The sequence below is a fragment of the Sciurus carolinensis genome, chromosome 8, assembly GCF_902686445.1.
Source record: "Sciurus carolinensis chromosome 8, mSciCar1.2, whole genome shotgun sequence".
In the NCBI taxonomy this organism is placed as follows: Eukaryota; Metazoa; Chordata; class Mammalia; order Rodentia; family Sciuridae; genus Sciurus; species Sciurus carolinensis.
The window spans coordinates 25,083,051-25,109,371 of record NC_062220.1 but is presented as its reverse complement, the minus strand read 5'-3'; the positions used below and the strand labels follow the sequence as shown (position 1 = coordinate 25,109,371).

The 26,321-nt window shown below is 56.4% G+C and overlaps 1 protein-coding gene across 8 annotated transcripts; it reads right to left on the bottom strand.

The window, feature by feature from the left end:
* Positions 1 to 499: 499 nt before the first annotated feature.
* Positions 500 to 26,321, bottom strand: Kcp (kielin cysteine rich BMP regulator). 8 transcript variants are annotated; one of them, XR_007109790.1, is made up of 43 exons: positions 26,215 to 26,321; positions 23,854 to 24,002; positions 23,143 to 23,332; positions 22,978 to 23,054; positions 21,882 to 21,966; positions 19,912 to 19,979; positions 19,599 to 19,695; positions 19,382 to 19,464; positions 19,121 to 19,214; positions 18,232 to 18,320; positions 16,249 to 16,342; positions 15,798 to 15,877; positions 15,628 to 15,721; positions 15,249 to 15,334; positions 15,097 to 15,178; positions 14,724 to 14,876; positions 14,541 to 14,647; positions 14,371 to 14,464; positions 13,622 to 13,795; positions 13,422 to 13,504; positions 13,198 to 13,291; positions 12,930 to 13,118; positions 12,433 to 12,603; positions 10,881 to 11,057; positions 10,102 to 10,187; positions 9,750 to 9,864; positions 9,548 to 9,630; positions 9,372 to 9,465; positions 8,321 to 8,494; positions 8,031 to 8,113; positions 7,212 to 7,332; positions 5,372 to 5,451; positions 5,091 to 5,190; positions 4,506 to 4,594; positions 4,118 to 4,220; positions 3,892 to 4,034; positions 3,449 to 3,621; positions 3,257 to 3,368; positions 3,083 to 3,184; positions 2,199 to 2,363; positions 1,473 to 1,779; positions 901 to 1,309; positions 500 to 575 (listed from the first exon to the last, which is right to left on the bottom strand). XR_007109790.1 is itself a non-coding variant. In XM_047560918.1 (42 exons), exons 1-42 carry the CDS (start codon positions 26,291 to 26,293, stop codon positions 1,044 to 1,046), a joined length of 5,085 nt encoding a protein of 1,694 aa, XP_047416874.1. In that variant the 5' UTR covers positions 26,294 to 26,321; the 3' UTR covers positions 891 to 1,043. The 8 variants fall into 8 exon arrangements, 7 of the variants coding, with proteins under 7 accessions (XP_047416874.1, XP_047416876.1, XP_047416875.1 ...); XM_047560918.1 differs by lacking the exon at positions 500 to 575 and having other exon boundaries at positions 891 to 1,309; XM_047560920.1 differs by lacking the exon at positions 500 to 575 and having other exon boundaries at positions 891 to 1,309; positions 9,750 to 9,840.

Sequence of the window (26,321 nt, the reverse complement as noted above, 5' to 3'; positions counted from 1 at the left end):
CAGTTCTCTTTTACTTAAGTAAACAATAGGGGCTTGGCTGTGTCCTCTCCTAGATCACCGAACCCTCACTCCCCATTGGAATATTAGGGACTTATAATGACAGTGGAGTTCCCCTGATCCTACAGCCAGGATCCCTAAAACTCCAAGGTCCCCGGCTGTTGTCCTAGATGGCAAAGAGGACTTGAATTCTGGACTTTGTCTTCTGTTTGTTTCCTGACACTGGGAATTGACCCCAGGGATGCTTTGTTGCTGGGCTACATCCCTATCCCTTTTTAAAATTTTGAGACAGGGTCTTGCTAAGTTGCCCTGGTCAGCCTTGAACTTGCAATTCTCCTGTCTCAGCCTCACCAATAACTGGAATTAGAGGCGTGCACTACCATGCTGGGTGACGTCGTCCATTTCAAAACCCACATTCTCCCTCTACGATGAGTCTTCCCAAGTGTGCACAGAAGTGTGTTACTGAAGAGTGTGCACAGATGCACGTGTGCCCGTACTTCACCACAGCCTGTGCTCTCTTCTTCTCCTCAGACATGGAGTCCCTGTGCTGTCAGTTCTTAGAGTGGCCCAGAAGGGACCTGCTAAACCAGACCAAAACAAAGAGGAGGCGAGTGTCGATCAAGATGCACACATCACAGAGGGTCCTAATAGGGCCACAGGCCATGCCTGCTATGCACACTGAGCATAGGACACCTGGGTCCTGCCCACTTCCAGGTTTCTCAGACAGCACCAAGCAGTGACCAGTTGAAGCAGCCCAGGGATGCTGGTGGGAGGATGTGCAAGGCCCTCTGACTTGAAGGACACTGACCACTGGGCCCCCTATTCCAAGCAGCCCGGCAGCCTCCCCAGCACCAGGAGGAAACACACACACACAAGGAAGCCTTGGGCAGGCCCAGAATTTACTGTTTGTGTTTCAACACCACCGGGGGCTCGGCAGGACGCTGGCTCAGGCTCCCCATGCTTGAACAGGGCACTGCCTCCACAGCTCTGGCAAGGGCAGCTGCTGCTCGCCAAGGGGAACCTTCTGGTCTGATGAGTCCTGGTCATCATCTTCCTGGCTCAGGGTGGAGAGAGGAGCTGCCCCTGACTGGTGGCTGGTCCCGGGTGAGCAGGACTGGGGGGCAGGCCTCAGGCGGGATACAGTGGGCCTCGTGCTCCACCAGGCCTGCAGGGCACTGGCAGCCAGGAACACAGGGCCTCACGCAGTGGGCTTCCAGGTCTCCAAGGGGAACATGCTGATTGAAGCAGGTGCGGGGACAGGGTGGACCACACTCATCGAACACAAAGCCACGGTCCAGGGGGCAGCCTACCACTGCAGGCAGAGTGGAGGGCAGGGTCACAGGGGTCCCCACCATGGCTTCAGTCCATGCCCCCTCCTTGCTGGCCTCTAGGTACCCGCCCCATCTGGGCTGCACTCTGGGCTACAGTTCTTCTCTGCACTGTCCCCCCCCCAGTACCGGGCCTCGCCCCCTCACCACAGAGTGTGGGGCCCCGCCAGGCAGGTGTCACCCCTGCCTGGCGACAATGGCTGGCATAGGCTTCCAAGGCATCACAGAGGCAGGCGTCAGCTGAGGAGCCAGGGCCACAAGCACAAAGGTCATACACACAGGCAGCAAAGAAGGGCTCCGGAGGCACCACAGCGTGGCAGCGATGGAACGGGGAGGACTTCAGCAGCCCGCACCGGGCACTGGCCTCGCGCCTGGCACGGTAACCTGCTGCCCGGCATGGATCCACCTCCCGGCCAGCAGAACAGGGCCGAGCAGGCCCTGGCCCTTCTGGAACCTAGGTGGGGAGAGCAACCCTGAGGTGACAGTCTTGATCTTTGCATGTGGGGTCTTCAAAGCCCTTTCCACACAGTCATTTGTTATAACCTCAAAAATCTCCCTTCAAGAAAAGCAAAGGAAGCACCATCTACCTTCTCCTTGACCTCATTTTATAAATGAAAAAAACAAGGCCCACAGTAAGTAAGCAACTTTTTCAAGGTCACACTATCAGTGAATGGCAAAACGGGGCTTAGGGATTCTAAGGTGTCTTTCAAGAGATCATCCCACCTCCCCACATGCCATGAAGCACCCAAAGCTCCCCAAAAGCTCAAAAGCCCATTGTGGTTCCTTCTTTCTACACCAGAGAGCTGCTCTGAGATGCATGCCCGGCTGTGACTCCTCCAGCCGCCCCCAGCTTCCGGCTCCTGTGCTACTCACCTGCCAGCTATTCCCAAAAGCAGCCTCTGTAGGCAGGAGCAGCCTGTCAGGGCCCTGCAGATCATCCTGGGCAAAGCCATTGAAGTTCCCGCAAAGCCCACAAGTCTGGCCCCGGTAGGAACCTGGCACGCTCACCTCCACCTGGGACTGCCCATCCCACAGCACCTGTGCAGAGAGGCCTGGGACTGGGAAATGGGGAAGGAGAGGACCCCGAAAAGCCCAGGTCCATCATGTTCCACACACTGTGTTGGCACACCCTGTGCCATAGCAGAGGAAGATAAACAAGTGCAAACTCCCTGGGGAAAGGATGGTGATTCGGTGCAGTCAAGGCAAACATGACAGGAAGTACCACCATGGCTTCCATCTGCATCCCTTAATTGGGCCCAAGGTGGAATGCAGCCCACTTCCCTGTCCTGTGGGCACTAGGGTCTTACAGAAGACAGAGCACGATTAGTCTGGATGAGAAGTGTACACAAGCTTGATTTTATGAATTTACAAGTTGTACTTCAGGTCAAGGGTAGGGGACAAGTTTCTCTTCCATATAGGAATCAGGAGGAACCTCAGACACCACCTAGGAGAATTTAGTTGACATCCTCCTGACCCCTATGAGCCCCATTCTCATACAGATGAGAAAACTGAGGCCCAGAGAAGGTTGGTAGTAGCCCAAGAGCCCCAGTACAAGTGGCTAAGCCAAGATTAAAACCAGGCTCTGAACTCCCCTGGCTGCCCCCACAGGTCTCTGAGCCTGATTCCTTTCCTGGGAATCCAGTAGCGCTCTCTCGGCTCCACTGCCTCACTAGGCCCAGGATGTAGCAGCATCCCCACTTCCTCTACAGATACAGAAACCTTAACAGCCCCGACCAGCTTTCTCCCTTTGACCACACCTTGAGCCCAGGCTGGGTGTGCAGAATCACAGTACGCCCCCGCAGCTCCACGTACAGCAGGGGTTCCTGCAGGAAGGGCAAGGCCACTGGGTGGCCATCCACCTGTAGAAGGGACCATATTGGAATAGAGAGGGGCACCGCATGGGACCAACCTTCCCTGGGTCTTTGGCTCACCGTGACTGTCTTGCCTTGCAGCAGCTGCACAGCCACATCTCCCAACAGCACTGCCACCTCTTGGGTCCAGGCCACACCTCTCCGGCCCCGGTCATCATTGGTCACATGCACACTGTGGGGAGCAGAGGCCAGAGTGCAAATGGTCAGCTGGGTTGTGTGTGGGAGTACAGGGCAGGGAGAGGAGGTGCTCACCTAAAGTCCCCGCCATGGCAGTCCTTGGCCAGCACATAGCTGCAGCTGCCCTGGAAGTGCAGCAGGCGGCCGTCGAAGGTGCGGTAGTGGGGGTCTCCGAAGGCCATGCAGGAAGCGGGCCGAGGCAGGCAGCGAGGGCAGCAGCTGCCGGGACTCAGGGCAGGAGCCTCGTCCTGGCCTCAGCCCCAGACACCGTCAGACCCCAGGAGCTCCCCGGGTGCCCCAGCCAACGCTTCTGGAAGCCAGACCATCGGGGCGACCTCTCCGGCTCACTGCGAGCGACTCAGGGCACCACCTGGTGGTCGCTACGGGAACAGCAACTTCCCGCCTCCCGGACGGCTCCCAGACCCAGCGGAAGCTCAGCCTCCGGGTCTCTGCCTTGTCGCCCTGGGATGGCAGTGCCCGGTGCAGCCCTTCCCCACTGCCTCAACCGCGGCACTCACCTGGCCACAAGAGAGCCGCGGACAGCGCTGGCTCTGGCAGCGCACCGTGCCGGCCACGCAAGAGCAGCTGGTGCAAGCGTCCACGGCCCAGTGCTCCCCGACGGCCACCTGACGGCCCTGGTGCACACACGACTGGGTGGGAGCTGCGGGGACAGGAGACAGGAAGGGTTGGCTCCTCCCCCAAACACACACCAGGTCTCCCTTCCCCATGGTTCAGGCCCCTCACCTTGGCATTGCTCACAGCAGCTGCCAGGCTTGGGCACCTTCAGCCAGCCATGGGGACAGGAAAGGGCCTGGCATCCCTCGAGGTGGCATTCCACGTGGCCCCGCTGCAAACAACACTGCTCTTGGCATTTTCTGCAAGGCCTGGGGTCCCTGGCCTCACATTTGTGGGGGCCTCCTAGGCAGCAGCCCCTTCTGTCTGCCCACCCCTACCCCACAAGAACACCCACATCTGATCCAAGCAGGGAATAAACCCACCCTCAACTCCTTACCCCAGCCTACAGAGGCCTCTGCCCCCAAAGACCCCATATTTGCTGATGGATGCCCTGCTCTCCTTTCTGTGTCCATCTGTATGGCCCACCCCACCCCCATCCTGTCCTCTCCCAGATTACTTGGCAGGTGCAAGCAATGCAGGCGTTGCTGGGGTCCCGCCAGCTCTCTCCATCTGACACTCTCCGGCCACTGGCCTCTACCACACATTCTAAGGAGAAATGAACGGGAGCCATCCAGCTGGGCCCTGCCTCCCTGGAGCTCATTCCAAGCCTCTCGGTAGGGAAGCACCCACCCCATTTTACCAGCACCCTGGTGGTGTTGATTTCGACCAATATCCAGAAAGCCTACTAGGAGCTAGACCCTGCGCCCTTGCCCAGGATGTCACTAGGGTCCTAGAGGTCCAAGATGCCAGAACCAGGAATCCTTCTCTGGACCAGCTGCCAGGTCCACAGTGTAATGCCCTATTAGTGGCCTGGGGTCCCTGAGCCCCTGGAAAAGCCTCAGGCCAGGCCTTGAGAATCCAGGATTCATCCCCTGCCTCCCTCTGCCTCATGGGTCTCCTGTCCACCCCTCCATCACTACAAATGAATGGAGCCTGATTCTGAGTGCACACCCCAGACCACCCACTGGGCCCATGAATATCACCACCTCCTGTGTCCCCCCTGGGCTCCTTTCTGAGGGTGAGGCTAAGGCTGAGCACTTACCCTGGCACACGGGGCAGCAACTCCCAGGGGGAATATAATGCTCCAACAAGGGACAGCTGAGCTGAGGGCAGTCCCGGCGAGTGCACAGCCATGTCAGGTCCTGCCCATTGTCATGTGAACACAACAGGTAGAGGACAGCAGAGTTGGCAGGATTTGGCAGGAAGTAGTTAGGAGTAGGGACGTGGGTGAGATGTGACATTCGGGACAATGGGCGAGGTTCAAGTGAGCACACAGCCCACCAACGAGGAAGGGGACTCAGCCCCCAGGGCAGGAGGGCTCACCTGGCACTTGCAGGTGTAGCAGGGGTCTGGGGGAGCCAGTTCAGACCCCAGCAGGCCCTCTGTGCAGTTACTCAGAGCCTCTGTGAAGATAAGACCCAGTGTGGGGGACGGGACGGGTGGGGGCAGGCACGGGACCCTAGCTGTCTCCAGAGTTCTTGGGCCCAGGGCATACGTATCAGCACTTCCACTCCAGGGAGGATAAGCGTCCCTCCCTTTCGTTCAGCAAATAAAAGCTTGGTTTTTGTCAAGGAATTTTTCCAGGTTACTAGATGGGGACCCTGAAAACTGATAAAGTGTGACTCCTTCAGCCTGAGGTCACTAGAGATCACCAGGCTGCTGGACCTGCTCTCTGTCACTTCCTTTGATACAATTTGGCTAAAACAGCATAACAAAGCGTGAAGAGCGAGGTTTCCCAGGTTCTAATCCTAGCGCCAGCACTTAGTTCCTGTGACATTTGGGGGCAGGTTAATCAACTTCTCCAAGCCTCTGTTTTTTCATCTGTGAAAAGGTAATTGTGAAGATTAAATGAGATAGTGTTCATTAGAAGAACCAAGTGCAGTGTGTGGCATGCTTTAGGTGCTTAATAAATGAACCTTCTTCTCATCTCCTAAAGTATTATCCCTTCTCATCCTAGCAAGTATTATAAGAATAGTTCTCCCCATGGATGGTGGTGATAGGTGCATAATTATGAATGTTTTTAAAACCACTGAACTAAGGGTTGGGGAGATAGCTCAGTTGGTAGAGTGCTTGTCTTGCAAGCATCAAGGCCCTGGGTTCAATCCCCAGCACTGCAAAAAAAAAAAAAAAAAAAAAAAAAAAAAAAAAAAAAAAAAAAAAAAAAACCACTGAACTATATACTTAAATATGGTTAAGAGGGTAAATTGTACATTGCATGTATTTTACCACAATAAGAAATTATTAAAAAGGGAGGAGAATGTGGTCCTCATCCTAGAAAGCACATCTTGTGTAGAATATCATTTCCGAGCGAGACTACCAGATGCTTAAAAAAAATTGCTTTCACAACAAATATGTAATGGCTGTGTCAGGTAAACTGTATTAAATTTAGGAAATAATCTGACTATCTTTTTCTTTTAGGGGGAGGTACTGGGGATTGAACCCAGGAGCACTGTACCAAGTTACATCTCCAGTCCTTTTTATTTTTTATTTTGAGACAGGACCTCACTAAATTGCTGAGGGTCTCACTAAATTGCAGAGGCTGGTCTAAAACTTGTGATCCTCCCGTCTCAGTCTCCTCAGTTGCTGGTTTTACAGGCATGTGCCATACTGCACCAGACCAATTTGACTATCTTTTTGCATTTGAATGAATAATGTTTCTTTATTCATCCTCCCAATTTGTTTAAGTCCTCATTCCAAAAAGAAAAGAAAAAAAGGAAGGAAGGAAGGAAAGAAGGAAGGAAGGAAGGAAGGAAGGAAGGAAGGAAGGAAGGAAGGAAGGAAGGAAGGAGGGAGATGGAACAGAAAACTGAATACCTCTCTCTGCTTCTGAGGTTGGGCCATTCAACGTCAGCTGTCTCCACCCCCGCCTCACCTCACAACCCCCAAGGAGTTAGCAGCTGGTCCAATTGCCACCCTGCAGCGCCACCTGCTGGGCAAGATGCTGCACTAATTGTACCCAGCTTAAGAGTGGCACAGGGCCACAGCCAGCTTCTCCCTCTCCCCCTGGGGCTTTGCAGACCTCGAGTGCCAGGGCAAGGGCTTACAGAACAGCCCACTGGAGTCAGGAAGGGTGGGAAGTGGGGCAGGGGAGGGAGCTGGCTGGCTCTCCCACCTGGTGGCAGCACTACCCTCCTCCCATCTACTTCCATCTCCCGGAACTCACGGGCACAGGTGGGGCAGCAGTGCTGGGGGTCAGGGGGCAGAAGCTGGCTGAGTGGGCAGCCCATCAGGCTGGGACACTGTTGCCGGCGACAGTGAAGGCTGGGAGGCCCCTCAGGCTGTGACTACAACAAGAACACATGAGCAGGGGCTGGGGAGATAGCTCAGTCAGTAGAGTGCTTGCCGTGCAAGCACAAGGCCCTGGGTTTGATCCCCAGCACCTCCCCCGCAAAAAAAAAAGAACACATGAGCAGGAGGTGGGTCCCAGCCATGAAAGCCAAGGGCCACCCCTTTCCCTGGTCTCCGGGCACCCCATCTGCCTGCTGTGCCCTTCTCCAGGCTCCAAGTCTGGAGAGAGTGTCTCCCTAGACTAGCCCCCACCCCATGCCCTAATTCCCAGAGATAATGTCCCTTCCCCTCTTCAGTCACTTGGGCCTGAACCCTCATGTGACTTTTGACCCTCTTGTGCTCTCACGCCGCCCTCCCCATTCCACATCCTCTCTCCTGGCCTATGCCATCACTCACCTTCCCTGGCTCGCCATTACCTTTGGATAGTATTGCACACTTCCCAGGTGGCTCCGCCACACCCCACACACCCCTGCCCCACAGTCTGGCCAGAAGCACCTGCGTACTGCCCAGTTTGCACTCAGGTCCTGTGCCCTGTGTCTAGGCCCAAACCTTCTGGTCCCACTGGTCCAAGCCCTGCTCAGCCCCTGGCCCCAGGGTCACACTCCTGTCTTGGACTCCCAGGTGCCGGCTCCACGCAGTGTGTGGCTTGGCTGGCCTCCCCGCGATGCCCCGGCCCTCAACTGCACCGTCCTACCTCACAGATGCACACTTCACAGGGGTCCGCCCCCGGCTGGAAGCGCTCCCCAGGCGCGTACTTCCGACCGTCATGCACACAGTCTTGGGTGAGAGCAGAGAAGGCAGCTCTCAGGCTGGCATCATGCCAGGATGGGGCCAGCCTCCTTCCAGGTCCCCGCCCCAGAATTGGGGTGCATGCGAATGTGGAGACACTTTGCCACTTCTCCTGGAGCCACCCCCTCTGCTGCCCAGCCCACACATGGACAGGGAGGTGTGACCCCCGTGATCCCTGTCCCAGGCTTCCAGTACCAGAGCAACGAGGGCAGCAGTCAGTGGGGCCCTGGTGGGGCTGGGCGCAGGAGCTGACACACTGGACACCAGCACAGGTGACGACTCCCTCGTGACACACGCAGGAGGAGCAGGGACTGTCGGGGGGCACCCAGCTACTGCCCTCAGGGTGCTCCTCCCCATGGGCCAGGCAGCCTGCAGCCCCGGGTGGACAGGAATAAGCTTTGAGTCCGAGCTCTGGTCATCAGCCCCTGCCCACCATCCCTGGGGTCAGCAGGACGTGGGGACACCAGGAAGGGCTCTACAGGGATGTGGCAGGGAGGTGGGCTGGGGCAGAACTCCTGTCTTTTGTGGAGGGGTCGGAACACTGGGTTCTAATCCTGCTCCATGTCTGCCTGCTAGACCAAGCTGCAAGCAGCACGCACTGTCCAGCGTGGGCAGCACGGGCATACAGCAGGTGTGTAATAAGTGCACGTGGAATGAGTGAACAACTCTATCATTGGCCCCAGATAACTCCAGGCCTCAGTCTCCCCTCTGTTAAATGGGAGTGCATCTGCCCTGTCATTCTCCAGGGGCAACTGAGATGCTGTGCTGCTTTTGTGTGAGCTACACCATGCTGAGCAGTGAGAGGCAGCAGGCAGGCTAAGAAAGCCTCATGTTCTTAGCCAGGATGTGCATCTCCACTCTGCTACCCACTCACCCCAGTGACCATAGGCAAGTTGTGTTAGCCAATCTGGTAAAATCTTCATGCTGATTAAATGAGATAATAGCAAAGTGCTTAGCTCGGCGCCTGGCACATGGTATATGTTCAATAAATGTTCATTATCATGATGATTATTTTGAAGGGGGTGTGGCTAGGAAGAGAGGCAGCTTCAGGGGAGTCTAATGAGCACCTGGAAGGGTGGGCTGGGCAAGGACAGGGAGGAAGAGCTGAGGTGCACGAGGATGACAGTCCAAGACAGAGGTAAGAGCGGGGCTGAGGGTGGATGGGGAGGTGGGAAAGCAGCAGGAGAGCTGAGGCAGAGTGGGGGCAGACGGAGGGATACAGGGCAGCCCCAAGGGCCAGGCACACCTCTGCAGCGAGGGCAGCAGCTCCCTGGCTCTGTGACCTGCAGCCGGCAGGGCAGGGGTGGGCACCGCAGCCGCACACAGCTGACCTGGCCAGCCTGCAGGGGATATAGGGTCAGAGGCTTGCTGCCAAGACCCTGGGCCCAGCCTCGCCCGGCACCATCCCAAACCCTGCTGTACCTGACAGCGACACCGCTCACAGCTGCCCGAGGACCCCTCAAACTCCTCCCCGTCCTGGTGCTCCCGGCCTTGAGAGAGGCAGCCTGTAGGGGACATACTTCCTGTGTGGGGGCCTGTGCCACCCTGCCCTGCCCTGCCCAACCCTGGCCTGCAGACAAGGAGGGAAGGAAGAGGGGACCAGGACACATGGAAGGGGACTCACTATGGCAAACAGGGCAGGAGCAGGGTCCTGGAGAGGGGTGTGTGCAGACAACTGGGGGACATGGCTTCTTCTTACAGCGCATGGAACCGTCCTGGGAGAGGCCACACTGCCACTTCTGACCCCCATGTCACTCCATTACACCTCCAGACTAGGCTGTGCTGCCCCTTGGCAGGTGCTCCTACTAAACCTGCCAGGCCCACATCCCGCGTCCCCGGCCCAGGAAACCTGAGCCCAACCATGTCCCCCAAGATATCACAGGCAGTGACCCACCTGTGGCCTGGGAGGAGGAGACAACCCTTTCCAGAGAGGATGAGGGATAAAGAATACCAAGTCCCCAAAGGCACTGCCTCACCTGGCAGGTGCAGAGGGAGCAGGTGGGGTCAAGTGGGTCAGGAAGGGTCTCTCCGAGGGCAGCAGTGACCCCATGGTAAAAGCATCCTGGCAGAGTGGGGAACGCAATGGGAAGGCTGCCATCAATGGAGCCCTCCACTGCCCCGCCCCTGCGCGCGCGTGCGCGCACACACACACACACACACAGCCATGCCTGGGGACCACCCTCAAAGCTTAGGGAAAGATCAATATGGCCAGGAGAGGCAGGAAGGTGAGGGGTGGGGGGAAGGCCTTCAGCCAGGCTGCAGATGGCAAGATTTGCATGCTCCCGCGTGTTCCAGGCCCCAAGACAGAAGCAGCAGAGGGGAGAGACTGCTGAGAACGTCCTCTCTGCACACGAAGAGGACATGTGGCACAGGCACACCAGACGTGGGCCTGGGTGGACTGGCCAGGGAGGGTAGGCTAAGGAAGCCGTCTTTCCTGATTGGTGACAACAGGGCCATGGGAACCATCAAATGATTTGAATAGGGTGACATGGTAATTTAGGGACAGAGCAAGACAATTGTAAAGTAGGAAAGTATGGAAGCCAAAGGACCAAGTATTTGGTATGACCATCTGGTGTGAGTGTGGATATGGTGTGAGAGGGGCCTGGTGAGCGTGTGTGTGTGTGTGTGTGTGTGTGTGTGTGTGTGTCAGGGGAAGGCTGAGAAGGCTCAGCTGGGTGGCACAGCTCCAGGCTGCTGGCAACCAGGGCCCCGGGGAGCCCCAGCAGGGAGCATGGAAGGGCAGGGGCAGCCCTACCCCGACAGGTCGGGCAGCAGTGCCCCGGCAGAGTGAGTGGGTGGCTGCAGCCCAGAGGCTCACAGGGCCGGCGGCTGCAGGTCACAAAGCCTCCCAGGCAGGTGCACAGGTTGCAGGGCTCTCGAGGATCCGGGAACTCCTGGTGGCTCAGGTAGGACTCCCCCAGGTACTCACAGCCTTCCAGAGAGGAGAGGGAGACGGGTGGGTATGGGCAGAAAGGGAAGCCAGTCACTTGGTTTTGATCTTGGGACTGGCAGGGGGCCAAGACTTTGAAGACCTGACAGCTGGGGGAAGGCAGAACAGTCCAGGCCAGGAGGCAAAGGAACCACAAGGGGACAGGTAGGTTTGGACCAGCCAAAGGACAAACATCTCCCGCTGCAGCCTGCAAGGCTCCCTGTCCATCTATAGGAGAAAACCCAGGAGGGTGTGTTCCTGGGGTAAACACTCAGCAGGACACTGGCAGAACTGGGAGTAGCCCAAATGGGTATAGGAGGTAGGGGGCCAACGTGCTCCATCTCCAATGCTGTTTGAAGCCCTCTCATTATTTGAGGAGGGTAACGGGGTCCCAGGGTGGGGTCAGCCTGCTGTGGGCCTCTCTCTGATGCTGACTCACAACCCTTTTTAAAAGGAGAGGGTGAACCAGGCGCAGTGGCTCAAGCCTGCAATTCCAGTAGCTCTGGAGCCTGAGGCAGGAGTATTGCAAGTTCAAAGCCAGCTTCAGCAACTTAGTGAGGCCCTAAGTAACTTAGCAAGACCCTGTCTCAAAATAAAAAATACAAAGGGCTAGGATGTGGCTCAAGCACCCTAGGTTCAATCCCTGGTACAAAAAAAAAAAAAAAGGAGGGTAAGTCTCAGACTCTGTGCCTTGACAAGAAAAAGTATCTGACTAGAATCTAAAATATTATACTTTAATGGTATTCATTTACCATATAACTCCTTTCCAAATAAATTTAAATTAATAAGTGAGTTCATTTGAAGGAAAGTATTAATTAAATAAATTGGTAGGAGGTGTATAGCAAAAATTGCTAAGCTAATACAAGAGTGACCAAAGACTGGGGAACTGGATCTAACTGGTTCAACTCCTTTTTAAAGAAATTAAAAATTAGGCCCAGAGGGGCTGGAGTTGTAGCTCAGTGGTCCAGCACTTGCCTAGTACTTGTGAGGCACCAGGTTTAAGCATCAGCACCACATAAAAATAAATAAGTGTTTTGTGTCCATTTACAAAAATAAAAATATTTTTAAGAAAGAAAAGAAATTAGGCCCAGAGCAGTAGTAACTCGCCCAAGGTCACACAAACTATCAAAGACAAGAGAAAACCCAGGCTGTAGTCCAGAGTCTTCGCGCTCTCAGGCACCTGCTCTCCCACCTTCCCTTATACTAGGTCTCAAAGTCCTGGGTTCAAGCGATGCTCCTGGACTACAGACCCGCACCCCCGCGCCTGGCTCAGAGCCTTGTCCTTACTGAAAAAAAAGTGTGCTAGACCTCCCGAGGGTGCCGACCTGGATCCCCCCTCCTCCCTCGACCCCCTCAGTCCCTTCCCGCTGCCTCTTACCGTCACAGGCAGGGCAGCAGTCGCCCCTGGCAGGGAAGGGGCACTGCGCAGGGGCACAAACCCTGGGCTCGCAACTGACGCTGCCCTCCCAGCAAAGGCACACGTGGCAAGCAACGCTGGGTGACGGGAAGCGCTCCCCGCTGGCAAACTCCTTCCCCTGGTACAGGCAGCCTAGGGAGAAGGGCAGGGACCGTGCTGGGGGGCCTGGAAGCTGGCTCCCTGGCCCTGCTGAAGGGCGATGGTCCTTTCAGTGTGCGGGGTGTGTGTGTTGGGGTGGAACCTAGGGCCTCCCGCATGCTAGGCAAGCGCTCTGCCTAGCCTGGTGTGCCCAGCTACACCCCAATGTGGGAGGGTGCGGTGGAGCAGGGAGATCAGGGTGGCATAACATCAAGGGCTCCGTTTGCGGGGACCGAGCCAAGGGCTCGGGCGGGGCCGGTGCAGCCGGTGGACTGGAGACGAGGCTGCTGCCCAGCCCGGAGGGGACGCCGGGGCGGTACCATCGCAAGACGGGCAACAGGATCCCTGGCGCGGATGGGCGCAGAGCGCCGGCGGGCAAGGTAGACGTTGGCAGGACACCGAGCCGTCGAGGCAGAGGCAGCGGCGGCAGGGGTGGCCGGGCGGGGAGAAGTGTTCCTGGTGGCGGGCAGGGACGGCGATCCCGGGCCACAGGCAGCCGGCGGGAGCGGCTGCGGGGCGAGAACGTGCATCATCAAGAGCATCCAGGGAGAGGACGCCGAGCAGCGGGCCGAGGGGTGCGGTTCCTACCCGGGCACTGCGGGCAGCAGTCTCCCGGCGGCAGGACCGGCTCTGGACAGGGCAGCGGCGGGCAGCGGCGGGCCAGGCACTGCACGTTGCCGCCCTAGGGATGGGTAGGTGCATGATGCCCGGGGAGACTCCCACCGCTCTCCGACCCATCTCGTGGACCTCCCCTGACTTCCCCAAGTCCCCCGTCCACTGTCTCGGGATCCTCCTTTCCAGGTCACACTCACCAGACAGTGACACTGACGGCAGGGGTCAGAGGGGTGGGGAAACTCTGCTCCGTTGGGGTACTCCTTCCCGCCGAAGGCGCAGCCTGGGGGAGCCAGCAGCTACAGGTCTGGGAGAGGCTCTGCTGTCCCCAGGCCTAAAGGCCTGTCCGCAGGGGCCAAGGCTGAGCAGAAGCGCCCCTCCCGGTTCCCATTCACCTCACCACTGCAGTTGTTCTGGCAGCAGGTACCAGGCAGCGGATGGGCACAGGGGGCCCTGGGGCAGGCTCGAGGCTGACAGAGGGCCTGGCCTTCCTGACACTGGCACTCCTGGCAGGGGTCTCCAGGGTGGGAGAAGCTCTCGCCATCCACAAACACCTGTCTCTCCAGGATGCAGTCTGGGCAGTGGACAGTGGGGACAGGAACAGGGCAAAGGTTGACAGCACTAGAGACAGCCCCTCTGCCCATGGAGTCCAGAGCCACTGTGGAAGTGCCAGCCTGGGAGATGCCCCGAGGAGGGAGAGAAGGAAGAGGGCTGTGTGCACGCATGTATATTGCTCCAAGTGTGTGCTGGTTTTGTGTGCATCCCAGTCTGTTTACCTGCAGGCAGTTTTGTCTGAGGGTGAAGAAGTGAAGAGCTCACACACGTGTGCCTGGTTTTGACACACAACCTAGCACAGAAGTCCCATGCAAACGAGGGTCATGTCCCACTGCACCCCAGCACCCAGTTTCCTACATGGCAGATGAAAACACTTGTTGCCTACCCTATTACATGGGTGGATTTACGAGTGTATCCGAGAGGTGGGTATTGGAAGAGGAAGTGTACAAAGGGATAATAAATCTCTACTCTCCACCCACCCACACCCTGTAAGTTCCAGAGAGTTCTTAGCTGTGTGGGACCAAAACCAGTTCAGAGCCATTGCTTTCAAAGACATCTGTCAGGCTCATGGGGCCATGAGCAGTAAGCACATACCTGGACACCTGGGGCAGCACTGGCCGGGTCCACTCTGGGGCCTGGCACAGGTCACGGGAGGGCAGTCGACCAAAGAGCACCTCACAGTCCCATCCTGGGAGCAGGGGAGAGGGCCATGGGGGCGGGCCCCAGGAGGGGCTCAGCAGGGCAGCACAAGCCTCGGCAGGTACCTCACAGCGGCAGGCATGGCAAGGGCTGTCTGCGTCCGTGAAGTTCAGCCCATTGGCATACACTTGGCCATGGTAGGTGCAGCTCTCACAGCTGGGGCAGCAGGTACCTGGGCAGGGCAGGCTGATCAGGGTGGGCTGGGTACAGCAGGGGAAGAAAGCCCAGATCTGGGCAGGAGTACTCACCAGGGGGCTGGGTGGGGTGCTGGCAGGGGGCTGGGGGACAGAGCACAGCCCCACACACAGGCACGCCATCTTGGCAGGAGCAGGAAGTGCAGGGCTGACCATCAGGCACCCACTGGACCCCCTCAGCGAACTCTTCTCCATCAAGCACACAGGCTACAGCAAGGGGGGCTGTCACCATGGCAACCGGAAGACCTCCCACCCATCTGTCCTCACCAGCCCACAGGGATCCTGGCTCATCACGATCCCACCCCATAGGCTCTGAACACACTCTGGCGTGATTAGTGGACCCTCTCCCTGTACTGCGAAGGAGCAAGGTCCCTCTCACTCTCCTGGAAGCAGCACCTTTGGCAGTTGCCCCCCCACACACACACACCTGGGCAGAGCTGGGGGCCAGAGGCAGGCGGGCCACAGGGAGCAACCGGGCACTCCTGCTCCTCACAGGACACCTCACCAGCCTAGGAGGAAGGCCATGTGAGAGGCCAAGGAGTGAGACAGACCTGGGCAGAAGAAGGTGGGATTGCCCACCTGGCAGGAGCAGCGGACACAGCGGCCACCCTCTTGGAGCCTGAAAGTCTCCTGGTTCTGATACTGGTGTCCCTGGTACTCACAGCCTGGGTGGAAGGACAGGGGGCCAAAGGGACAGGGCTGGCAGCTGAGAGGGAAACCTCACACTACCCCAAGGCATCCCTGCCACCCCCCTGACAATGAACCCACAGCCATGTCCTCCCAGAGACCCCGCCAGTCCCTGCTTCATCCCACAGCACCACTTTGCCATGAGAAGGTGAGGTGGGGACTGTCCTGACAGGGTAGGAGCTCAGGTGCAAGGGAAGTAAAGTACACCCACCGGGGAGCTTCTTTGCAGTCTGTGCCTGCCCCTCCCACAGCCAACCCGGGCCCCACTCACTGTCACAGACTGGGCAGCACTGCCCAGGGGTCCTGCCTGGGTGTCTGCAGGGCACAGGCGGGCAGGGCCGAGGCTCACACTGGACACTCCCATTCTGCCAACAGGGCTTGGTCAGCAGGTGGCCAGCAGGCCAGGAAGCCAGGCCCTCCCTGCAAGGCAGCCACACTCACAGCGCAGTGACATTGCAAGCAGGGGTCCCTGGAGCCCACTGGCTCCCCGCTGCGGTGCTCCCGCCCATTTAGGAAACAGCCTGCAAAGAAGAGGTGCTCAGCGGGGTGCGGTGGCGCAGGCCTGTGATCCCAGCAAGTCGGAGGCTGAGGCAAGAGGATCATGAGTTCAATGCCAGCCTCAGCAGATGAGCAAGGCACTTAGCAACTCAGCAAGACCCTGTCTCTAAATAAAATATAAAAAAGGTTGGGGATGTGGCTCAGTGGTTAAGCACCCCTGGGTTCAATCCCTGGTACCCCCCACCAAAAAAAAAAAAAAAAAAAGAAGTGCTCAGACTGTTCAGGATCCCCTCCCTGCCTCACTCCTGGCCTTCATGGGAGATCCCAAGCTGGGCCAGTCCTTAGCTTTCTGAGCCCCTCTGGGCTCAGCACCCTGTTCCACCCACCAACTCACCATCACACACGGGGCAGCAGGTGCCTGGGAGGGGCCGGGCAGGGTACGGGCACAGGCTTGCACATTCTCGCTGGCGGCACTGGATGTGGCCCTCCTGATAGGGGACAGGATGAGCAGAGGCTGTCAAAGTTCAGCCACAGGGCAGAAACAGCACTGGAGTTCCAACCATCTGCTCATTGGAGGTTCTTATGGATTGAACTGTGTCTCCCAAAAATGCATATGTTTAAGTCCTAGCCCCAGGTACCTCAGAATGTGATTTTATTTGGAAAGAGGACTGTAGATATAATTAGTTAAGAAGAGGTAGCTGGGCACAGTAGCACACATCTGTAATCCCAGGAAGGAGGCTGAGGCAAGAGAATTGCAAGTTCAAGGTCAGCCTTGGCAACTTAGCAAGACCTTCAACAACCTAGAGAAGTCCTGTCTCAAAATAAAAAATAAAAAGAACTGGGGATATGGCTCAATGGTAAAGTGCCCTGGGGTTCCATCCCTGGGACTGAAAAAAAAAAAAAAAAAAAAATGAGATCATACTGGAGTAGGTGAGCCAATATGGCTGGTGTCCTTATAAAAAGGGGGAGTCTAGGCCTCCCCCCCACACACACACAAGGAGAACACCATGACAAAATGAAGGCAGAGATTTGGGTGCTGTAGAAGCCAAGGATTGCCAGCTACCACCAGAAGCTAGGAGACAGGCATGGAGCCAAGCCTCCCTCATAGCCCTCTGAAGGAACCAACCCTGCCTACAACTTGATCTTGGACTTCTGGCCTCCAGAACTGTGGGGGAATAAATTCCTATTGTTTGAGCCACTCAGTTTGGGGTCCTGTTACAGCAGCCCTAGGAAACTAATACAGATGTATAACCTAGTATGTTACTTAAGTACTCGGTGACTTGGTTTACCTGCATGGAAAAAATGAACAATACCTTGTGGTGGGATGAAATGAGAAGGGTTGGCATGCTGTCCACTGCTGCTACCTTCCTGTGGTCTGTTTGCAACAGACACTGTCCCTTGAATTCACCCTCCATCCCTGGGCACACTACCTCCAGTCCTGCCAGGGTATGGGCAGTCAGTGAGTCTTCTCACTGATGGGAAGGCCCATGTGAACGGGGAGGGGAAGGATATGGTTGCAGCGGGGTGGGGCACCTCAGTGGCCTTCACAATGGAGTCCTAGTCTTTAACAGACCATAGGAAACTCTGTGGCCCTGAATTCAGCCCCCATGAGCCAGCCCTCCCCCATGTGCCTGCCTGACATTAGTGCCTACAGGTCCCTAGCCTCCGACTGCAGACTGTCCTTAATTCCCTATTCCATTTCCCTCTCCTCAAATCTGACTCATCCTCTAATGTCTAAGCAAACGACATCCTTCCATGAATTTGTTCTAGATCTGTGCTGCCAAAGAGCAATATAATGCAAGCCACCTAGGTCACATTAAATTCTCTCAGGGCCGACTTTTAAAAAGTAAAAAAGAAACAGATGAAATTAAATTTTAACAATATATTCAATTTATCCAGTATATTCAAAACATGATTTCAACACAAAATCAACATAGTATGTTAATGAGATATTTTATATTTCTTTTTATCCTATTGCATCTTAGGAGTTGGTGTGCATTGCACACTTACCACATCTCAGTTCTGACCAGCTGCATTTCAAAGGCTCAGTGGCCGCATGCAGCAATGGTTATGGAACTGGGTGCCACAAGTCAAACTGTGTTTCTCCCTCCTGGAGTTTTTGCCTGTCAGATCCTGTCCCCTCTCTCCCCTTTTTCCACCAGTAAGGCCCTTGAGTTAGGACAGATCACAAACCCTGCCAGATGCCTAGCTTACAGCGGATGCACGGGTATGCACGCCAAGCCCTGGGTTCACAGCACCTAGGAGTCAGTCTTCTCCATCCCTGTCCCTCCCGCTGCCCATAGGACGTGTTACGTGACATGAAGTTATGAAGGCAAGGTGGAGTGAGGGACAGCCCAGGTGCAGTCTTGGGACTCACAAGGCACTGGCAGATCCGGCAGGGGTCCCCAGGTGCAGTCCACTCTTGGCCATGGTCCCTGAGAGAGCCACCTTCTGTGCAGCCTGGGGCTGGGAACAGAGAAACTCGGTGGGAGCTGGCCTGATGCCTGGCCTCAGCCTTCCCCTCCCTCCTCCATTCGCATTCCTTCGCCAGACCAGGCCATGCCTCGGCCTAGACGGGGCAAGGCGAGGCCCCCTCCTTAACTGCCCTTGGACAGCACAGCCACACCTGCCTGCCCAGCTCACCTACCTCTTTGACCTTGGTTATTTGTGCCTCCTTGCACAGTCCCCCTAACATCCCCCCAACCCTGAGTGTCAGGTCCAAGTCTTCGCTCATGCTGTCCCCTCTTTCTGGAATGTTCTAATGTCCTCTGTCTTCTTCAGCCCATCACCCAACTAACTGCTCTTTATCCTTAAGTGTCACCTCAGCCCCGGTGGTCTCCGGGATGCTTCCCCCCCGGGCCCAGCTGGAGGAGGTCTCCTTCCCCTGAGTTTCCTCAGTACCTGGCCCCAGCTTCTATGCCTGCCTTTGGTGACATTATTTTACAATAGTGTTGTGTAACTCAGTCCTCCCAGAGGACTGACCCCTTGTCTTCTGTGTTTGGGGCACCCAAAGTAGAAAGTAGTGATCATTTATTACTCAGCACCACGAGATATAGAATATCATTATGTACATCTTATAAACAGGGAAACTGAGGCTCAGAGTGACTTAGAGTCACACAGCCACTATGTGACAATGGCAGAACCTGAGCCCAGGCATTGTTGCTCCAGCAGGCTTCGACTCCCAGTGCTCCCTCACTGGTCAAAGCACAGAAGAAATGGTGACAGCCAGCTGGGGGCTCCACGAGGGCAGGGGCAGGGGCTCTCACCTTGGCAGGTCGGGCAGCAGTGCCCAGGCTTCAAGACTGGCTCAGGGCAGGGGCTGGGTGGGCACGTCAGGGGCACACAACGAACCAGGCTCCTCTGTAACACACCAATGGCTGTAACTCCCCACACCTGGCTCCCAGAGCGGGTGTGGTGGGCAGGCATGGGGCAGGGATGGAGGCATGTGAGGGACCGACAGAGTGACCGGCATGGTCCAAGGTGAGGCAGGGTTGTCCAGGGAGGATCAGGCCTGGCAGGGGACTCACCAGGCAGGAGCACTGGAGACAAGGATTGGAGTTGGGCAGGAAGCTGGCCCCCTCCTCATACAGCTGTCCCTCATACTCACAGCCTGAGGAGGGTAGCCAGGGTGAGAGTTGGGTCACTATGGAGCAGGGTGAATGGACATTCCCCAAGGGAAGGCATGACCCCAGGTAGGTGCTGGACCACTGGGGCTGAGGGGGTGAAGCAGGCAGGGCAGGTCACCTGGCCGGCAGACAGGGCAGCACTCCCCAGGTGGGGTGTAGCTCTCCAGGCAGTTGAGCTCAGAGCACGAGGGCCCCTGGCACCGCACGGTCCCTGCCTGTGGGCAGACACTGAGCCCTCCCTCCCCACTCCCTCTCCACTGCCAAGCTGGGTTTCTCTGCTGGCCTCGCAGGCCTAGCAGGCTTCAGGACCTGATGCTTGGGTAGAGGCAGCAGCCATGTCTGGCCACAAATGGGCTTGACATGGCCAGGCCTGGCTTGTGCCGAGCAGCAGGGATGTGGGTGGGACTGGGGCCAGATGCTAATTCTCTTACCTGACAGGTGCAGGTGACGCAGGACTCCGGATGCCATGTTTCCCCAGCCCTGTGGCCCTCAGGGCAGCCTGCAAAACCAGGTCCAGACCCACAAGTAAGAGACCCAGAGGACTGGGCACCATTCTAAGGGAGCACTATTCAGGGCCCAGATATCAGAGATTTTTATATTCACGACACCTTTCCAGCAGAGAGAGTGAAGGGTCTGCCTCTAACACAATCGGTATATTTTATTTCACAGCAGAAGGGAATAGTATCTTGAAAGGGGCATCTTTTTTTTCTTTCATCAAAAGCATCATAGAGGCTGGGCACCATGGCGCATGCCTGTAATCCCAGCAGCTCAAGAGGCTGAGGCAGGAGGATCGCAAGTTCAAAGCCAACCTCAGCAACAGCAAGGCACTAAGCAACTCAGTGAGACTCTGTCTCTAAATAAAATACAAAAACAGGATGGGGATGTGGCTCAGTGGTTGAGTGCCCCTGAGCTCAATCCCCAGTACCAAAAAAATATAATAAAATAAAAGCCTCATATAGGTTAACAGTGGCCCTGAGGCATCACATGCCCCGAAAGCTCTTTGTGTGTGTCCTTTTCTTTTAATTGTACAATTTTATTCTTGAGGTGCTGGGGATGGAACCTAGGGCCTTGTGCATGCCAGGCAAGCATTCTAGCTCCAAGCTATACCCCAGACCCAGTGTCCCTTTTCTTTGAGATCTATCAACTCCCAAGTCTTCAGTCCTTGTCTATGGACAAAACTCCCAGGCTGCATTTCCAGCCCTCACTGGCCTGAGCCCTGTCCTTCCTTTCTCACTACCAGCTGAGACTTGCCTTCAGGTAGAGCTGACAGATAATATAGAGGACACTCCATTGCATTTGAGTTTCAGATAAATAACACATGAAAACTAAAAAGTATAAGAGTGTCTCAAATATTGCATGGGATATGCTTATGCTAAAAGTTATGTGTTATTTTAAATTCAAATTGAGCAGTATAAAACACACACACACACACACACACACACACACAGTGAATCAGATTTAACAGGGCATCCTATATTTTTTTAAGTTGTCAATGGACCTTTATTTTATTTACTTATATGCTGTGCTGAGAACCCAGTGCCTCACACATGCTAGCCACAACTCCAGCCCCGCATCCTATATTTTTTATTTGCTGAATCTGACAACCTGCCCCCACTCTCTGCCAGGAACCAGTGTCAACCCCTGCAGAGCCACTGCCTCCTCCTCCCATCTCTCCTCCTATCACTAGACCACTGCTCTCCCTGTTTCCCAAGTTCAGCTTTCTAATCTCTGGGGTCCAACCAGTCATCAGGTCCTGCCTGATGAATACCAAATGAATATTCCCCAAACACCCCTTTGAACATGCCACACTCGCTTTTTGGCCTTCAATGGCTCCCCGTTGCCCACACACACAAACACAAAAATGCCCAAACTGCAAGACTTATAGCTGCCTGTTCCCACGAGCCTTCACAGTCTGATTTGTGCCTTAGACATCTCCCCACTCAAAGGGCCCTCAATCACTCCTCCTTCTGGTGTAACCCCACTTTCTCTCCAAGATCCAGCTCAGGAAACCCCTTGTCTATAAAGCACCCTGACTGACTGGTCTGAATGTCTTCCCCAGCTCCCCCACCCTCCGTACCTTCCTCTGGCAAAGCATAGTCTACCTTCTACACAGCCTCTCATCTATTCATTGGATCTTAAATCTTGTGTAAAATTAGCTATACATTTCTCTTCTCAACTAGAGTAGACGCTCCCTAAGGACAGGAGAAAGGTCCAGTGCCCACCTCCCTTATGGTCTCTGGCTCAGTCCCGGGCCAGTGTCAGTGTCTGCTGCCTTAAGCGCTGACCACTTATCCTCCAGCACTGAGAGAGGGAGCCAGCTTACACAGGTGGCAGACCACAGCTCTGGGGTCCTAGAATGTGTGCAGGAGGGACAACTGAGGTAGGTTGGCAGCAGGCTGACCTGGTTCACAGTGTGGGCAGCAAGCTCCTGGCTCAGGGCAAGGTCCTCTTGGGCACGGCTTCTGGGTACAGGTTATGGCTCCTTCCTGTGGGCAGCAGACTAAAGTGGCTGCAGGGCCTCAGAACCTCAGCCTCACCCCAGGCGTGGCTTGTCAAGGAGCAAGAGCATGAGTTGGCTTGGACAATGTGGGTTGTCCTCAGTTCAAAAGCAGAGAGATGCCTCAGCCCATCCCCATCATCGGATGCCCTTGATCCCTGGGAACTCTCTCTTCAAGTGCGAGCAACTTCCCAGGAGTGGAGAGATCCTAGAAAGGGAGCAAAGGGCCTGGGCACAACCTCCTCTCCCCCTCTTTACAGTACTGGGAATTGAACCCCGGGGCACTCTACCACTGAGCTATATCCCCAGCCCTTTATTTTTGATTTTGAGACAGGGTCTTATTTTTTATTTTGAGAACCAGTCTTGGTCTCCCAGGTGGCTGGGATTAAAAGGCGTGTACCACCGTGCCTGCCTAAGGGCTCTCCGTGGAGGAGTGAGGAAGGACAGGCCAGAAGATGGCGGCTTCTGGAGCCGGGAGAGAAAGAACAGGCAGGCAGGGGAGCTCTGATAGAAGACCAGGCAAGTGGAAAGGTGGGGACAAGGAGGGTCACACAGAGGATGAAGTGAGGAAAGAAGACGGCAACTACATCCTCTGTCCTCCATGGCGCCGTTTGACAGGTCCAAATCAAAGGGTCTGGGGCCCCAAGTGTGTGAGGATTGGCCGGGCGCAGTGGCGCGTGCCTGTCATCGCAACCACTCTGGAGGCTGAGGCAAGGAGGATCGCAAGTGCAAAGCCAGCCTCAGTAAGAGAGAGGTGCTAAGCAACTCAGTGAGACCCTGTCTCTAAATAAAATACAAAAACGGGCTGAGATGTGGGGTTGAATGCCCCTGGTTCAATCCCTGATACAAAAAAAAGTGTGTGAGGATTGAATTCCAGAAAGCAGCACCACTCAGCAAGGGGGAGGGGCAGGCAGAACCCGGCACACGACATCCAGCTACCACGCTGGTAACAGGTGAGAGAGTCAGGTTGGGGACATCCAGCTGTGTCACAGGAACTCACCTGGCAGTGGCAGATGGTGCAGGCATCTGGGGAGAAGGTCTCCCCATTGCTGTAGGCCTGACCATTGCGGCTGCAGCCTGAGGAAGGGACAGTGCCATTACTTAGGTACCCAACGCCATCTCCAGGTCCTGAGGAGCACCAGTGGGTGGACGGGGTGGCACTAACCACGGCAATGGGGCAGGTCGGGCTGGGGACCACAGTGTGCAGCCCCATCCTGGCAGATGCAGGCCGTGCAGGCGTCCAGCTCCCAGCGCGCCCCCTCAGGCCAGGTGCGCCCCAGTCCCCAGCACTGGGGAGAGGCCAGGTGGCACTCACAGGACTCTAGCCGCCTCACCCTCTCCTGCAGGTCCCTGTTCTGGGAGAAGAGAGGGGAAGGGGTAGCAGGCACTGGCTCAGTTTCCCCCACTTCTCATGGATTTGTGGGGTACAGAAACTGAGGCAGGATGAGAAGGAAAATGGACAATTTCAGAGCAGAGGTGGGTCCCCCTCCATCAGCAGTCAGCTCAAACACTTCTCAGGAACCACAGTGTCCCCAGGTCCCTCCTTGGGCAAAAGGGGACCTGCCCTCCACCCCAGTAGTTAAAGACTTCTTTACCCACCCAGAATCTGTCCTGGTGATACCTTAAACATAGTAGGGGTTCTGTCATGTTTGCCAAATACATGGGAGACTGAAAATCGGGATGGACAAAACAAAATCCCGCAGGTTCTTCATGAAGGAACAATGCTAAGAACTGTTCGGATAAGAACCACTTCATGTGCATTGAAGCCAAAACTCCATTTTAGGGGCCCCAGGCCACCCACGCCCAAGCCCACTCTCCTCCCCCAACTATGCAAAAGCCTACCTTGCCCCTGGGTGTGGCCCTGCCTCCGTCATACCTGCTCTCTGAGCTCCAGCACCTCAGCCTCTAGCTGCCCCAGCCGCTCCTCCAGGGGCTGCCCAGCAGGGACCAGGGAGTGGGTGGGTGTTGGCTGCCTGTAGTCATGGATGCCAGCAAGCCCAGAGCGTTCCCTGGAGACAACCTCCCCTGAGGGCACAAAAATCCAGTGTGGGCCTGCAGTGAGGGCTGGCACCGTTTCCCACGTTCTGTCCTCTGAGCCATGCAGGGGAGAAAGGTCACCCTGTGTTCCACTATGACTGACTATCCCATCATCTAGGGAAGGGGACAGGGACTATGGGGGTGTGATAGTGAAAGTTGGGGTGGGAGAAGGTGGGAGAACAAAAGTCATCCAGACCAACTGCCTCCTAATTAGGTGTGGCACCTAGGGACACTGACCTACTGGGAACACAGAGCAGCATCAGACCTGGGCCTCCCTGCAGCCTGCCCTGACTCCGTGATGACCCTATCACAGGGTGGGGCTGTCAGGATCACCCATCCTCTCTTGGGCCAGGGAGGGCCCGTGGACCTGACATGTCATGCTGGAAAGGTCCAGGTTGGGGTACTAGACTCCTGCAAGGGAGCAGTAAGTGGCCATGGTCTAGTGAGAGTCTTTTCATGAGAGTAGTCCCATCCTCCACGTCCATCTACACCTGTCCAAGGCACCACTGCAGGAACGGTGCTTAGGGAGGAGTAGCTGTCCCCCCATCCCTGCCTGACCACTGTTTCCCAGACCTGTGGCGGAGGATCTGGTGGCCCCACAGAAAGCAGGGCCTGGCTGCATTTCCTGAAGAATTTGGGGAAGTGCCAGCAGGGCCTCCACTAGCTTTCAAGACCCCAGCCCAGTGAAGACAGACCATCCCTGGTTTTAGATGATGCTATGCCAGAGCCGTGGGGAGTGCCTCTAAATTCAGGCCTGGGGTGGGGAAGGCTGCCTTCACCTTCTCACCTTGATCCCTCTCCTGAGTCAGGAAAGTAAGGAGCGGGAGGGGACAACAATCCAGGGATTGCTTCCCATAGACATCCAGGTGGGAAAGGGGGGTGAACAGTGGAGGGTCCCCAGGAGGAGGTGAGAGAGGAAGCGCCCGAGGGAGGGGCTCTTTCTCACAGTGGCAGCTCACTAGTGACATTAGCCTAGGGTGGCTGAAAGGGTTTCTCACTAGGCCGGTGAGGCAAGGGTACAGTGTTCCCCCACAGCCACCAAGTAGGGAGAGGATTCTAGTCTTAAATTGAACTTGCCTCTTCCAAACCTCCTTTGCCCAATTTCCTTGGCTTGGTTAAAGTCAACCGGCCAACCCAGGTACCTAAGCCAGAAATATGGGCTCAGCATCCTTCTTTTGTACCTCTCCCAAGTCCCATCGGTTGTCCCCTAAAGCAGGTCCTTCCTCTCCTCTTCCCTCTGTCTCTACTGAGAAGGCTAGAGTCTCCCTAACTTCCAGCTGTTCACCTCTCCCAGGTGACCTTCTGAATTACACAGCTGAAGGCTCCCAGCCACCAGCTCAAATGTGACCTCAGCCAGCTCCGCCCATCTTTCCAGCCTGCCCTGCTACCCACCCCCATCGGGGCATGTAAGCCCCCAAACTTACATCACCAGCACCCGAAACTCTCATGTTCTCATTTCTGCGCAGGGCATCTTGTCACTGGAAATAGCACTTTGTCTTGGCATAACCCCTGCATCCAACTTCCTTCCATTCACCCGGAAGCTGCCCACCCTGGGGTCTTAGCAGCTGAAACCTTCCACCAGAGCTTGAGCTATCTGACCTCACCCGACCCCTTGCGGCTCCGCATCCCAGGTCACTCCAGTTCTGCACAACAAGGGGGTCAGAGGGCTCCTCTGGCAGCCCCAGGTGAAGACAGGGTCCCTCCCCTTAAGACACCTTCCAAAAGGGCTCCCGGAGAGTGGCACAGCCGGTTGCTCCCCAAAGAAGGTCCTGCGCTCACCTCCAAGCCTCCCCCGTTCAGTCCCTGCAGAAAGCCCTGCATTCCTGCCTGTCCCCTGGCGGAGGGCCAGTCAGACTCAGAGTCACTCCCATGGCCGGACTCCTTTTACCCGCCTCCTCATGACAAATAATTAACTTCAGGCTCCCAGATGCAGTGCTGCCGCTCCCCCACCCCACCGCTGCCTGCAGGAACCCCTCCGCGGGGACAGCAGGAGGCCCCTTCCCTCTCCTCGACCTCTGCCTTGGCCGCCGTCTCCGCACCCCGATCGCCCCACCGACGAGGGAGCCGACAGACCCAGGCTGACCCGAGGGGCGTGCAGCCAGGCGGGGCCCGGAGGAGCAGCGCGGGCCCCAGCGAGTCCCTGAGGCTGGCCTGAGCCAGAGGCGGGGGCACGCCGCCGCGACCCCAGCTCTCTACTCACCTCCCGCGGCGGCGCGCGCCAGGCTCGCGAGCTGCAGGACCAGGGGCAGCAGCGCGGCCCGGGCCACGGCCACGGCCATGCTCACTCTGCCCGGCTCGGCTCGCGGT

Bases quoted from the DNA above. Each gene is read 5' to 3' on its own strand.
- Kcp (XM_047560918.1), bottom strand. From the start codon at position 26,293: ATGGCCGTGGCCGTGGCCCGGGCCGCGCTGCTGCCCCTGGTCCTGCAG. The intron at 24,003-26,214 runs GTGAGTAGAGAG...TTGTGCCCTCAG, and splicing joins GGCGCGCGCCGCCGCGGGAG to GGGAGGTTGTCTCCAGGGAA. The intron at 7,333-8,030 runs GTAGGACGGTGC...TTCTTGTTGTAG, and splicing joins GTGAAGTGTGCATCTGTGAG to TCACAGCCTGAGGGGCCTCC.